Genomic DNA, 15,740 nt, shown 5'->3' with positions numbered 1-15,740 from the left:
TTTTTAAGGTTTCTACATTTAAGTATTCATAAGTTCAAATAGTTACTGTTTTATAAATTTCAAAATTTTAAACTAACATATTTTCTTACTAAATCAAATTTCTTAACCACTTGCTCATCTAACTAAATACTTTTGAATGATAGTTATAAAATGTATCTCATTGTTGGAGGGAGAATAAAATACAATTATTAGATTTTGATAAGCACTTTTTTCTAAAACTCTTAGTTTAATTTTTTAGTTTTTTATTAACAGGGTTGCCAAACACTCTTAGTTTGGCTATTTTCTCCAAGAAACAATTTTTTATTTAACAATTGTTTTTTTTTTTGTTAAGTTATTTTGGTATTTTCAGATATTACAACTTGTCTAACAGTATTATTTTTTTGGATATATTGTTTTTTCAGTTTTCTCATAAACTCAGGCAAAATCAGACTAGTAGTATGGTGTAACTCAAGATATTTTTTGGTTACTCATGCAGGCTTTTTCTCAAAAAATGGCAACTCTGTAAAGTTAAACGAAATATTTAAACTTATAAAATGAAAGTAAATCTCTAGTATGAACAAGTTTTATAAAATTTGTTTGAAAATTTATGCCTAATTTTTTATAAATGATTACTTGTATAGGTTATGAAATTTAAAAAGTGTGTTAAAACTGCATTTTGTAACAATTGTTTCATGAAGAAACTTAGATCTAATTTAAATAAGGACGTTGACATACTGGTTAGTGTTTTGCGCTAAACTGTTCTTGTTTTGAGCATGCATGAATAAATTTTGGTATGTAGATATGGTTGTTAGTCTATACCAAAATTTTCAAACCTTACTACAATTTATTTTATTTGGTTTCTAAAACTATATTTAAAGTTTATTAGTTAATTTTTTTTTTCAGTAATTTAAGAATTAGTCAAAATTTTCATGAGTCTATTTTTTACATAACGACTTTCTGTTTCTTCTCTTTTCTTTTACATTTGTTTAAAAATTAACATTTGATCAATTCAAACAGTTTTAAACCGATTCATGTTTGAGTAGCTTATATTAGTTTTTAAAATTAGTATTAATTTTTTAGATAAATTAAAATATATTTTTTTATACTGATAATTTGTTTGATTCTATATAGTTTTGTTAAGAAATTCTGTATAAAAAAGTAATTTTGAGGTTTTTGAGTAAACTTTATAATAAAAGCAATCAGTTAGAAATTTATTACAATTTTTTCTGTTATAGTTTTTTAGCAAGAAAGAATTTATTTGTAATTTTTCCTGTACTTATCAGTGTTGTGTCTACACTGTTTATGTTGTAACTTAATTCTCTACATATTAGAAATATCATTTTTTAGTTGAATGAAATATGCATATTCTGTTGTAAGAATCTTTTACTTATTATATCGTCTGTTGTAGAACATATAGCTTCTTACAATATTGACATTTTAATTTAAAAAATATTAATAAAAAGTGCTAAAGTTTTCTAGTCTGAAAAATTAAGGAGAAAATAACTTTATAGTGAAATTTTTAATATATAAGAAAGTTGACTATGAAAAATTTTGCATTGCTCCTGCATTAATGGATTTAAATATTAGTAATGGACTTACTGTGAAAATTTGAAGAATTTTTGGTTAAAAAACTTAGGTGAAAAAGTCTTTTTTTTTTCGTTTTTAGTTTGCGCCTTCCATTAGGAACCTATTGAGGTCACCCACTTCGATTGCTTAAATCTTGAAAGTTACTTTGAATTTTGTTAAGATGTTAAAAACGTCTAATAGCCCAGATTTAACTCTACAAAATAAGATCGACTTGTAAAAATCAAGGTCCCCACTCCCCTATGCCCTTAAAACTCTTTGGTGCTTTTTTTTTGGTTTACATTACTTTTTTTCGTATGAAAACACTATTAAAAAATTATTTGTATAAAAAATTCAACTTACATAAGTTATGTACCAAAAGTATGCTTTAAACATAGCAATAATGCTATGTATAAGCTTTCAAATAAACTTACCTATGGTTTAAGGTTAAAACTTTTGGGTTGTAATTTTAAATTATGTCTTCAAAATGTTTGTTTAAAGATATAATGTGCTACCTTACTTGCCAGTCCTACACCAGATATACATAATTAAAAATCTATGCTTTTATAAAAAGTTTCCAGCACAGTATACTTTTAATAAAAGTATACTGTGCTGGAAACTTTTTATAAATTTTATTCTTAGACAATACTTTGTTTAGCTTTAGAGAGTATCAAACTAGTTTTGAATCTACCTTATTTATTTGAAAATATGTTAATATTTTATTTGTGCTTATTTTGATAAAATTGTTTTGAAATATAAATTATATAAGTTAAATATTTAAAGTACTACCTAATTTAGTTTTATTTAAAATTTAAGTTTTCCTGCATATTTAAACATATTTTTCATGTTTTTAGCGTTTAGTTTTTTATTAATTATAATAAATTATAAATTGATTTGAAAAAAGTTTTTTTTTATTAAACTAATTCCAAAAAGTTTATGATACTAAATGTGTATAACAAAACAATTAATTTAAAAAAGATTTTGAGTCTTATAGTTTTTGTTGTAAAAAACAACAACAAAACATTTAATTTCATAAACTGTAATCAAACTAATTTATAATGCTTCTTAAATTTTATTAAGTTGGTTTTATGTTTGATAGAAATAACTGTTATGTTGTATCTAGGCATGTTAGAAATCTTTTAAATGTTTTACAAGAAAATAGTTATACCACTCAAGCTATTAAAAAAAGTTGTATACAGATAAAATTTTGTTTTGAAACCAGCCATTAAATGTTTTAAAATTAGTAGCTTCTTATTATTTTTTGATTTGATAAAATCAAATGCTAATTATATTTTTAGAGTTATAAAGTATAATTTTCTTATCATGCAATCAAATATGAGTTTAATTTTCATTCGTTTTTATTTTAACATAGTTAAGTTTTAACAATAAAAGAAAGTTTTTAACAGCTTTATTCTATTCTAAAAGAATATATATTAATTTTTAGATGCCAGCTAAAATGAAACCTAGTGTTTATCATGCAGTTATCATTATTTTTCTCGAATTTTTCGCTTGGGGTTTACTCACAACACCTATGATGGATGTAAGTTATGTTTTTATAGCATATATTTTAAAATTAAATTTAAATTGTTTGAATGTGGTAGTTGTTTTGAAATACAAAAAATAAGTTAAATCATATGTTAATTAAGAAGTTGAAAGGTGTGTTTTGATGTACGTAAAAGATAGGAAGTAATTATAAAAACTAATTTTAATTCATTTTGCAGGTTCTAAAAGACACTTTTAAAGACAAAACTTTTTTGTTCAATGGAATCATTCAAGGCATAAAAGTATGTTTTCATAAATTTTTATAGACAGAAAATCTTGTTGGAAAGAGTCGTAAAATTACGGTGTTTAAATATTGAAATTTTATAGGGGTTTTTATCATTTTTCATGGCACCAGTTCTTGGAGCATTATCAGACGTCTGGGGAAGGAAAACATTCCTTCTGTTATCTGTGTTTTTTACTTGTGGACCCATACCTCTGATGATCATAAGTCCTTGGTAAACTTTCTGTTTTTATAAATTTTTTTGTTTAACTTTAATTAGTGATTTCTTATACTTAATAAATATTGTAAAATATTTTGTAGAAGTGATTTAAAATATATTTATTTTAGGTTTTTCTTTGCCATTATAGCACTTTCTGGTATGTTTGCGGTGACGTTTTCCATAATTTTTGCTTATGTAGCTGACATAACTGATGAATCTAATAGAAGCTCAGCTTATGGATTGGTAAGTTTTACAGTTTTTTTAATTTTATTAAAACAAAATTTTACTTATGTACATAAAAAAAGACATTAATAATATTATCACTCGAGATTTAATTTGTTTTCATATATTTTGATAGCTTTATTTTATTGAAAATCGTTGTTTTTAATGAAAAATTAATATTTTTATTAGTTATTCAGTTTTCAAAATAGTTCATAGATGGTTTTTTTTCTGCTCAAGTCAAAAATTCAACAAAGTTACCTTTATTAATAACTAAGCTTGGTTAAAGTTGAAAATGTTTTTAACTTATCATTTCAATTTTTTTATCTCAAATGTGTTGTCTATCAGCAGCAATCAAGGCTTCTTTAAATCAAAGCTTTATCTTTAAGTGTGAGTTTTAACCTGCATAGTTATTGCAGTAATTGCTTTCAGATATCAGCAACGTTTGCGGCAAGCTTGGTAATCAGCCCTGCCGTCGGAGCCTACATGTCTCACGCTTACAGTTTAGAATCTGTAGTTGCACTGGCCACCCTTATCAGCCTGCTCGACTTTTTCTTCATCATACTGTTTGTTCCGGAGTCGCTGACCAAAACTACTGCCGCTAAACCCGCTTTGAGTTTTGATGTTTTTAAGACACAAGAGTTTTTCAAGGTTAGTGTTTTTAGTTTATGTTGAGTTGCATTTTTATTTTAAATTAAATTTAATATTAAATGAAATACAAAAATGACTATTATTTTGAAAATTAATCAGGGTTTCCAAAAAACCTGGAATCCTGGAAAAACCTAGAGTAATAAATAAATAAAAATAAAAAAAGCCTGAAATTTCGAACAAAAATTAACTTTAAAACCTGGAATCTTAAACTGTTTTTACATGAAAAGTAACGAAATTTCCTTTAAATACCAGAAATCTGTCATAAAGAAAAAAAAAATTACCTTTTAAAATTTATCATTAAAAAACGCATTTAAAGTAACTTTACAGTATCTTTGCAATGTTGTTGTACATTTAAGACATAAATTTTTAATTGAGTTTAATTAAATACTAAAAATTATTAAAAACCTTTTTTTTAAACCTCGAGGAAATTTATAAAAAAGCTTTGGCAACCCTGACTAATTCTTCGAAGTAATAAAAAATAAATCTTTTTTAAGTGGTTTAGTAAAAAAAAAGTAAAATACTTTATCATGTTTTACTTGAAACAAGTATACACAAGTATTTTAAATAACATACCTTGAACTTTATTGCGTATTTTACTTACTCGTTAGAAATAAATACTCAACAATTTATAACCGAAAGATATCCTAGCACTTTCTGTGAGCTACAGTTTTAAAAACAGGTAACAACTATTGATACGCAGTTAGAAAAAGTTAAAACTCTGTACAAAGAAAGGTATGAAACTTACACTAATAGACAGAGCAGTACAACAAATTTTCTAAAGATTTACTTTTTTAAAGTTTGTTAAAAATTAGTTGTCTTTAGTTGGTCGTATTTGAACACAATTACACGAAAATGCATGTATTTTTTAATTGAAAACTTAATGATTATTTTATGTTTAGGTGATAAAACAATTAGTTTTTATCGTTTTGTTATCTACTTTATTAGTTATGTCATATCGTATTAAACATATTTTTGTTTAAGATTGAATTAGTTTATTTTGAGATTTTTGTTTTGATTTAGTTGTTGTAGAACTAATGATTTTTCTTTTCAGAGAGTTTTTAAAGAGTATTAATCAAAAGCCTGATAAATAAAGCAAATGGTTAATAATGTTATAATAAAATAAATATTTACTTTATTTTAGTAATCATATAAGTGAAATATGCACAATATTTTATGTAAATTCCCACAAGCTCAAAACGTGAAAATATCTCTATAATCTTACATGCACATGTAAAGTTCAGTGTGTATTCCATTAATAATTCTCCTTAGACAAGTCCTCAAGGCATATTTAATCGATAAAAATACTTGTTACCTTCGCATAAATTAAACTACCACGAAAATTCACTCTCTTGTATTGATTTATGAAGTATTATATTTATATTTTATATCCTAAGTCAAGCTTATCAGTATTTTATAACAAAAACCTAATTGTTTCAAGTAAAATTTTATTAGCTAAGTATTATTAATAAGTTAGTTATTATTTATTTTTTAGTTTGTTATTTATTTATTGATAAGTTGTTAACTTTATCTTTTACAGAATATGCATCATGCTTGGCCATTAATAAATATACTTGGTAGATATATATTTTTTCAATTAAAAATGTTTTCCTTATTAATGAAGTTTTACAAAACTAAGTACTTTTGATGGCTAATCATTTGTAGCTAAAAATATGTTAAAACCCCATAAAAATTGTTTTTCCAATAATATTATCTGTGGTTACATAAACCCGGTCAAGTTCAACAAATATTTTCATGCGCTCCAATGTAAACATCACAATGTATCAAGCGATATGCATGATCATTACATCAATTAGCCAAATAAAACGTAAATTTTTTCCGCAGTTGTTCAGCAATGTAACGCAGGATAAAACGCTGTTTGTTTTCTGTGTAACCGTGTTTCTTTCCTACCTTCCCGAAGCCGGCCAGTACACCTGCATATTCGTCTACTTGAGACATGTTAGTTTTTTAAGAAATTAATTTAGTCCTATTGATAATTTATAAATTTTAAGTAGTTGTAGAATTGTCAAACCGTTGTGTATTTTTAATACAAAAAACGATGCTTTGCGTAAATTAATTTAGATTTCACATAAAACTAATTCGGAATTTTCTTTCCATGTTTTACTGATAAAGCAAAAAAATTTAATGTAATTTTTATAAATTTTCATTTATTTTCAGTATAAATTGTTAAATTTTTATTAATAAGTGTATATTAATAAATGAATAAGATAGCATTTAAATCTTTATTTGAAATTATTTTGATATAGTAAAGTTTAAAATTATTTTATAAGTTTTTGAAATTAACTAATTAGACTAACAAAAAGCTCTTAAAATTAGTTACTAAAAAAACTTATCTAATTTCTTTAGTTAACTTCGATGTGTTATTCTATTTGATTATTTTAACTTGTAATCGGGTAATCCTTAGTTGAACTTTGAAAAATGAGTTTAAATTTCGATTTTGTCAAAATCAATCAATACAAATGTAATTTATAGTTTCCTTCAGCTCCATTCAAGCAAAACTCATAGTAAGCTTTCATGTTCAGTAGAGCTGCAGTTGATATTTCAAGTGCATACTTAACACATTATGCATATTTAGTAAAACAAATATTATTTACAAAAACAACATGAAGCATAATGCAACACAGTGCTGTGTTTCTTTAAAGGCATTTATTTTTTATTTTAAAACTTAGTTTAAGACAAAACGAAGTTAACTCCCTTTGAACTTACAATTTTGTAAGATTAGCTGTTTAAACTTTTAGTTTCCGGTTTTGTTTGTAAATAAATATATTCATAATAGTGTTGCTTATTTTACAAATTCAACTTCTCATTTATTAATTTATTATTAACTTAAATAATTTTGTTCAGCTGTTTTTTACATTTAAAAGTAGTTTTAAGTTTAAAACTAAAAGACCTCAAAAAGGTATAAATAATTTAAATAAAAATATTTTGTGAATTTAAATGCCATTTGCAACTTAATATTACAATACTTTTTATTTTAACAGCTTTATAAGAATAAGCTTTTCAAATCGTATCTTTGATTATTTTAAAACAGTTAAATGAAGTGTGAAACAGGAAAAAGTTTTAAATTTAAATAAATTGTGTTGTAATTAAACAAAGTTATAAAAACAGGCTAATCAAACTAAAATTAGTAATGACAATTATTATAAGTTTTAGTAGGGGTATCCTCTATTTGCAGATACTTGCGTGTTTAGTTTTGGTTTTTCTTTTCTGATGATCATTGATTCTAAACTATAAAGCTCACTTCGAGCACACCTCTTAAGGACTTTGAAGCTGTTCTCGATGTTGGAGTTTTGACACTGTATACAATGATGCAAGTGATCAAAAATAGCATTGCGTTTGTCTTTCCTTTGTGATCAGCAATGCATTAAACATTTGACGCAATTAGTAAAATGAAAAAAATATTCATATTAAGTTGCAAATAGTATTTAAATATAATAAAATTCCTTCCGCCAATAAAATTTTTTTTACATCCTATTGGCTTTTAAAATTTATAATGTACAAGTTTAAATTTTTTGTTATTTTATAATCTTCAATTTGAAGCATTTTTTAATTGCAAATTAAACTTAATTAAATAAGCATGCCATATACTTGTTTTAAAGGTATGTGTATAGTTTAGACATGTTTAGTATTAAAAGGTCATTACGTTGTTTGTCTAAATGTTATTCAAACTGCATTAAAAAAAATTGAATTTAGTGTTTCTCATCTCTAAAACAAATAAAAACATTTTAGTTTAAAACAAAAATATCTATTGTTAACAAAGTATTAAAGTTGTACTAAACATTATACAGGGTTGCCAAAAAACCTTGAATCCTAGAAAAACCTGGGATTTGACAATTTAGGCTATAAAACCTGAAAAAACTTGGAATTTGAGAAATTTTTAAAAAGAACCTGGAACTTAAAACAATTTTTACATGTTTAGTAGTAAAATTTATATTTGATACAAAAAATCTATCGTATAGATAAAAAAAAATTTGTCACCATCAATTTTTATTTCTCTTAATAGCGTTAAGATATGTTTTCAATGTCGTTATACTATTTTATACAGTTTTTCACCTTAAACTTAATTTTAAACTAAAAATAGACACTAAAATGTGTAGTTTTAAAAACATGGAATAAATTTTGAAAATCTGAAGAAAATTTGCCAAAAACATTTGGCAACCATGATTATAATAGAAAAGCTTAGAATAAAGCTTTTTTAATTCATTAGATTTTAATTAATTGTCTAGTTGAATGTGAAATTAAAAGCATAATATAAAAATGTTATGTTTAAGAAAAATTTCTAGTTAAAATTTTTTTTTAATAACTTTGGCTTATTTTTGATTTAAATTATTAAAATTAATTTAGTTTACTTTTATTGATTTTAGAAATTGTATATTAAATATGGTCAATAAGAATTAGTTTTTTGTAATTCAGCATTTAGTATTATTTATTCCCAAATATTATTTTATTCGCTTTTTATAATAACTAGTATTGTATATTATCAAAAAACAAACATGTATTATATAATTTTTATTCAGATTTTTTTTGATATAATTTAGTTTTATACTTGAACAATCATTTCAAACAACTGTCACATCTGCAGGTAGCTTATGAAACATCTTACAATTTTTCTCGTAAAAAATCCTCAAAGGTCGATCCACTTTTATATTTGTAACAGCTTAAGTATAACCAGTTGTCATTTCAACAGGTGATCGGGTTCACAGACGACAAAGTTGCGTTGTACATAGCCGTGGTTGGAATTTTGTCCATACTGGCGCAGACGGTGTTCTTGTCGCTCATGTTTCAGCTTATTGGCAACAAGCCCACCATAGTTCTGGGCCTTCTCTTCCAAATCGGACAGCTTTTGTGTTTCGCTTTTGGCAAAAGTGATTGGTTGGTTTTTAGCTTGTATAACATGTTTACACTCGGTCAACAAAAATACACAATTAGAAGCTAAGTTGTTGAAATGATATTACTTCAGTTTAGCTATGTCGTTGTATCGGCTAAAAAGTGTAGCTAAGAATACCTTAAACAGCTGCGTGACTATTTAAAATTCAGATAACTCTTAGTTATTTTTAATTATCTCATTTGATAAGCATTTTTCCTTTTTTTTACTATTGTAATGTTATTAAATTAACCAGAATGAACATGTATTACTTATTTTAGTTAAAAATAGTTTATAAAATAAATGGTTAAAAAGTTAGTAAAACTTATTAAAATATGGAAGTTATAAAGTTTTTTTTATTAATTAATCTTAAATTAGATCACATTAAATTTTTTTTTATAATTAAAATTAAAAATTGAGGTGTGGTTCTTTAACTTTTTTTACGAGTTTAAATTGTCAGAATTTGAATAGCGATCTATGCCCTTAAACCTTTCTTTATATTTTAAATGAAACATGTATTTCTACAATTTACTAGAAGAAAATAATTTATTACTACTGTTTCACGCTTGAAAAAACTTTTTCCTTTGTTTTGATATTGAAAGTAGAAATTAGATAATATTTTATAGAATGTTATATAAAAAATGTAATTAAATAAATCTTGACTTTTGACATCTGGTTTCCTATATTTAAGTTTTAAGTTCCTATATTAAAGATACAAAACTCAAGTCCGAGAAAATAATTATTTAAAAGTTTTAACTTTGTTGTAATAAACTTTATACAGTGCTGTATAATTAATTAAAATGGAAACATTTTGACTGCGGACTTGAGTTTCACTGCAGACGCATATTTTTTTAAAAGCTGTAAAAGCAATAAAATTCATGTCAGCAGTCGAAAAAAAGTGTTTATGACTTTTTTTTTTTTTCTAGTTGGTTTTTTCGTTTTTTAAACACTTTGTACTAAAAGTATTATGTTAAAGGAATATTGCCATATTTGTTAACTTTTGTGCAATTTAGTTGTTTGTAAAAAATATTTTTGTTTCTTTTTGCTTGAATTCCCTTGTTAGGTTTACTAAAAATGTTTTTTTATTTAGCACAAAATGTTTTTATTATTATGTGTACCTTACATCTAAAAATAGTAAATTGCAAAATTGTACTACTTTTGTTGTAATATTAATTATGATTAAAAAAACAATTTTATAAAGTAATATATTATTTTTGCGCAAAAAGTTTCATTATTTTGAATTCCATACTATAATCTAGTAGGCTATTTTTTAAACATTCATAATACTTTAAATTGAAATTTTTGTTTATTTTTTGTTGAGTTTAAAAAAGGTATATAATCTTTAAATATATGTTTTATGAACATTACTGACTTGTTACAATGTTTGTGTACTATATTTTTTCCTTGACAGATCACTTTGCAAAGCATGATGTTTTTTTACAGATATATATGCAAAGATCAATTTTATAATACGATATTGTTATTTGTTAGATTTGATAAAAGTAAAAGCTTGTAAGTATATGTATGTAGATTTCAATAAGTTAATAAAGCATGAGTATAGTTGCACATTGTTACGAAAAATGCATACAACAGTTATTTGTTGGATTTCTTAATTTTTTACTAAACTATAATTCAAAATTAAAACTTTTTTTGAATTACATACATAGTTATATACTGCAAATAACCAATAAACAAGTTTTTCAACTTTGTGTAATATTAATAAACATTCAACGAATACCAAAGTATCATCTGCTTTACGTAACACAATTTTATTTTATTAGTCATCGATTGTGTTTTAATTAAAACTTAAAACGAAATAACATAAAATACTACTTAATTGAAACATTTTTTATTCTGTTAATATATGTAATTGCAGGACAATGTGGCTAGCAGGGGCATTGGCAGCACTATCAAGTATCAATTACCCGTCTCTCAGCTCGCTTGTGTCTGCAATCAGTAGCGAGAGCAAGCAAGGTTTGTTTAGTTGATATTTGAAAAAAAAGGTCAACAAAATGTAAGGAATATTTTCGTTAATGCAAAATTACAGCTTACAGTTTAGTTCAAAGTGTGGTTTATTAAAAGTGCCTTCAGTGAGTATTATTTACTTCATTTGCAATATTTCAAGATATTATTTTGTAAATCTTTTCGAATAATTTGCGCTTACATATTTTTAGATTAATATTATGTAGGTAACTTACATAATACGGTTATGTTTGTTTTAATTTTAAGCTTTTAATTATATTCGAAGATTTTTATTATAGTGAACCATTGTTTTATAAGGAAATTCTTTGAAATAAAATATTAATATATTTAAAAGTTTGTTATTTATTCAAAGAGAGCTACACTAGTCTTAAATCTTCAGATGAGCCATCAAATAAAAACAAAGCATATGTTTTTATCCTACATTACGAATACATTAACATACACAGTGTTCCATGCAATGTTCACAAATAACTGACTCAAAAAATAGTTTTTTCCATTGTATGCATGAAACACTGTGTATTCCAATAAAGTTTAACTTTGCAATTAATAAAAGTTTATCATTAATGTTTTTCAAGCCTTTTGCTAGTGGTAGTTTTTTGAACCGTAATTAATATCAACATCCAAGTACATGTTTTAATTATTTCACAGGAGTGGCGCAGGGAATGATCACGGGAGTGAGGAGTTTGTGCAACGGGTTGGGACCGGCGTTGTTCGGGCTGGCCTTTCACCTGTTCAACATAAAGCTGGACCCTACCGAGTACTACCCTTCACAAGAAGCCGCCAACTCCACGGTCGAACGCCAAAACGAGGTACGTTTTATATTAACAATTAAAAATTATACTTAGTGTATAAGTAAATGTTGTTAACAGGGTTAAAAAAAAACCTGGAATCCTGGAAAAAACATTGAAGAACCTGGAACTTGACAACATAGTATAAAAAACCTGGAATTTTAAACAATTTTTACATGTAAAGTAGTTAAATTTTGATACAACACAAAAAATCTATCATATAGATTAAAAAAATTTGACATAATCAAAATTTATTTTTATTTAATAATAAAATTTAAAGTAGCTTTACAGTATATTTTCAGTGTTGCTATAATATTTAACACAGTTGTTTACCAAAAAATAATTTTGAACTAAAAGTAGACCTAGAAACAAGTAATTTTAAAAACTTGAAGAAAACTTGAAAATTTAAGTATTTGCCAAAAATCAGTGGCAACCCTGTATTAATGTGATTTATTGCTTACCAAACAAATCAGATACTGGGTTTAACTATAGCCGTTGTTAAATTGAAAAAAAAAAACGTTCAAATAAATGCTGTTATAAATACTTTATAATACAAAACAACAAACACTTAATAAATGTCATATGAAAATTTTAACAGATCTTACCGGGCCCACCGTTTTTGTTCGGGGCGGTGTCGGTGGTGATGGCCATGTTCACCGTTTTCTTCCTGCCAAAGCGCTTGGAACCTTCCGCCCAGCTGAAGTGCAGTTACAGGTCCATACCGCAGCAGGAAGCATCATCGTCAGCTATCACGAAAAGCGCCAACTTGCTGAAGGTGTTTATAACAATTTGGTCCAAATAACTTTATTATAATATCATTTTAAATACTTATTTTTATTTTGATGAAAATATTTATTAATTAATTGAAGGTGAAGCATCACGTGGTGAAGAGCGTCGAACCGAAGAGTCTGAAGGTCGAATGTGACGAGGAGGAGCTGCAAATGGAAAGCAGCGTTTTCATTGGTCAGCGCGAAGGTGACGTCACGACGGAGTTGCTGGAGAAGAGAAAATCCAGCGAATCGGGTTCCGCCACTCTGCACCACAGGTACGACGAGAAGAAGTTATGAGGCGGTGAGAAGGAAGTCGTTGGCAAAGAAGATGGTTTGTTGATGAAAGTGAGATCCGGCCAATTTTGTTTTATACTGCGTTTAAAATTGAGTCCCGAAAAAAATTTACGTTGAAATTCATTTTTTACGATTTAGTTTTATTTTTCAATTCGTATTTTTTAATGTAGTTGTTTGCGTAGTTTGTGTTATAACAAACTCCATATTCAAACTGATCTGTATGTGCAATGTAGAAGTTATTTTCAAATAAAATTATTATTCAATTTTTAAGAAGATTTTTTCATGTAAAATATATTAAAATAGTTTATATAGGTTAAATTTTATGACCTCGTTTTTTTAACTTTACGACTTGTGTTTTTTTTGTGTTAATAAAGGCTGTGTTGAAAAACATTAAGAGGAAAAATTTTCTACTTGAATATTAAGCTTTAAAGTATGCTCTTTATAAGTATAAACTAGTATTTGTTAATTTCATAATAATATCTCTTTAAAGGCACCATAAGAAGTTTTCATCAAATAGCTAATTTCATTTTTGATATTTGATTTATATATATTTGACTTTCTTTACCCAGTTTTTTTTTGTTTTAAATTTTATACTTTGTGTAATAAATCATTCCTGTTCAGTTTTCCTTTTAATTTATGATTTATAATATTATTAAATCTACATTATTTAAAAATTTAATACTGAAAAACTGCAATACTTATTAATATTGCTTTTTGTATTGCGGTACTTGATACAGGGTTGCCAAAAAATCTGGAATTTGAGAAATTTTGAAAAATCTGGAAATTTGAACAAAAATCACTAAAACCCTGGAATTTTAAACAAAAGTCACTAAACACCTGAAAAAACCTTGAATTTTAAGCAACTTTACAAGATAAGTAGTAGAATTTCAATATGACACAACAAATCTATCTTATAAGTAAAAATTTCGTGTCATTATCAAAAAAAAATTTTAAAACACACATTTAAAGAAGCTTTAAGATATGTTTTCAATGTCGTTATACTTTTTAACACAGGTTTTTACCTTAAACTTAATTTTAAACTAAAAATAGACCCAAAAATGTGTAACTTTAAAAACCTGGAAGAAATTTTGAAAATCTGGAAAACGTTTGGCAACCCAGTTATTATTTAATAGGAAATATTTCATCATCTTCAAAACTTTTGTCAGTCTTATATATTTTATAAAACAAAACTTTTTAATGACTTTTTGAACCCGTTGAAAAGTTAATGTAAAGTATAAATGCTAATTTTCTTTCTATACTTGTTTTTAGTTGCAAAATAATACCCTTAAATTAAATAATTATTCAGCTTTTTAATATTTTTATTTGGTGTATTTGTGTTTTTTATATGGTTGTTTTCTTTGATTACGATCCTTTGTTAAAACTCAAACAAAAATCGTAAAAAAGCATCTAAGTTTACTTATTGTTCGTAATTTTTTTTGCATTGTGTATTTTTTTAATAAAAAAAAGTTATTTTGAATTTACGAAACTAATAATTGAGTGTTTACTCATATTCTAATTTTCAGCTTTTGCTAAAATTTTAGCATAGTTAAGCAAAAAAAATATGCTCATTTAAATTGAAATGTAGTTATGATTAAATAATTTCTTAACTTTGTCATAAGTTTGAGTATACATAAATTAGTTTGTTTTATAATTTGATTTTGTTTAATCTTATCTTTTCTAACCACTTATAGTTTTTCTAACTTTTTTTAGGTCTTATAACCTAGGTGTTTACTGTTTTTTTGGGGCGTTACTTTAACACAATTTCAACTAAAAACTTTATTTACTCCCGAGTTTTTTCGTAATGGTTTTACCAGTTTTACTAAATATTTTGTTAAGCTAGAATTTTTTTTTTGACGTATGTAAAAAAATGTTTAGTTTATAGTTTGCTAACACTGCAGACAACACTTTTACATTTATAAAAGTTACATGGAGATTAGTTTTTCATAAAAATGTATGTGATTGGTTGAAATTGATATGCCCGCTATTAGCCGAAATTGAATATTCGTTTTGTGCTCCAAAAATTAACTATGTTCAATAGGGCTATTGCGGCTGTTCGATTTTTTTTTGTAGTATACAAAGATTATCAATTGCTAATAATGTTTAATAGTGAAGATTTTAAAGAAAAAGCTCATTGGAATATGCCATTAAAGTTTTCAAAAAAAAAAACTTATTCAAAAAATATAACAATACACATTTCATTATAAGTATTTTCGACCAGAACTTATCAAAAATTGTCTCAGTAAATTAAAGTAGAAGTTTTATGTAGTGAAAAAGTTTATAAAACATAAAATGGCTCAATAATCAGAAGCAAAGAAAGAACTTTGAAATTAACTAAATGTAAAAGCTAAAAAACCATACTGTTTACTATCAAAAAAAATTATATTTAAAATCATACTAAAAAGAACCAGCGATAAAACTTATAAAAAAGAATTAAATTTTCCAAAACCTTATAGAAAATGACTATTATAAAAATGATAAATACAAATATTTTGAAAGTATAGTTTGATAACCGATTTTTTCTTTATCATTAATGATTGAATACTTAGTGCTATGTGCGTACTTAACTGACAGTGCGAGTTCAAGAAATGCGAACTTAAGATGTAGTACTTAGATGACAAGTACAACTTTT

The 15,740-nt window shown here is 25.4% G+C and overlaps 1 protein-coding gene across 1 annotated transcript; it reads left to right on the top strand.

Moving 5' to 3' along the window:
- The first annotated feature begins 624 nt into the window (after positions 1 to 624).
- On the top strand, positions 625 to 14,579 carry LOC145843436 (solute carrier family 71 member 1-like). Its single transcript, XM_082950920.1, has 12 exons — positions 625 to 716; positions 2,987 to 3,082; positions 3,264 to 3,326; positions 3,412 to 3,539; positions 3,653 to 3,767; positions 4,176 to 4,394; positions 6,237 to 6,350; positions 9,100 to 9,284; positions 11,153 to 11,250; positions 11,908 to 12,068; positions 12,646 to 12,822; positions 12,917 to 14,579. Exons 1-12 carry the CDS (start codon positions 672 to 674, stop codon positions 13,112 to 13,114), a joined length of 1,599 nt encoding a protein of 532 aa, XP_082807046.1. The 5' UTR covers positions 625 to 671; the 3' UTR covers positions 13,115 to 14,579.
- The last annotated feature ends 1,161 nt before the right edge of the window (positions 14,580 to 15,740 follow it).

The sequence above is a fragment of the Thalia democratica genome, chromosome 1 (genome assembly GCF_965202585.1).
Source record: "Thalia democratica chromosome 1, ktThaDemo2.hap1.1, whole genome shotgun sequence".
Taxonomy (NCBI): domain Eukaryota; kingdom Metazoa; phylum Chordata; class Thaliacea; order Salpida; family Salpidae; genus Thalia; species Thalia democratica.
The sequence above is the reverse complement of the archived record's forward strand: the minus strand, read 5'-3'. Positions and strand labels throughout refer to the sequence as shown.

Coding starts and splice junctions, on each gene's coding strand:
- LOC145843436 (XM_082950920.1), top strand. CDS start 672: ATGAAGAAACTTAGATCTAATTTAAATAAGGACGTTGACATACTG. Junction 3,768..4,175: donor GAAGCTCAGCTTATGGATTG/GTAAGTTTTACA, acceptor AATTGCTTTCAG/ATATCAGCAACGTTTGCGGC. Junction 11,251..11,907: donor CAGTAGCGAGAGCAAGCAAG/GTTTGTTTAGTT, acceptor ATTATTTCACAG/GAGTGGCGCAGGGAATGATC.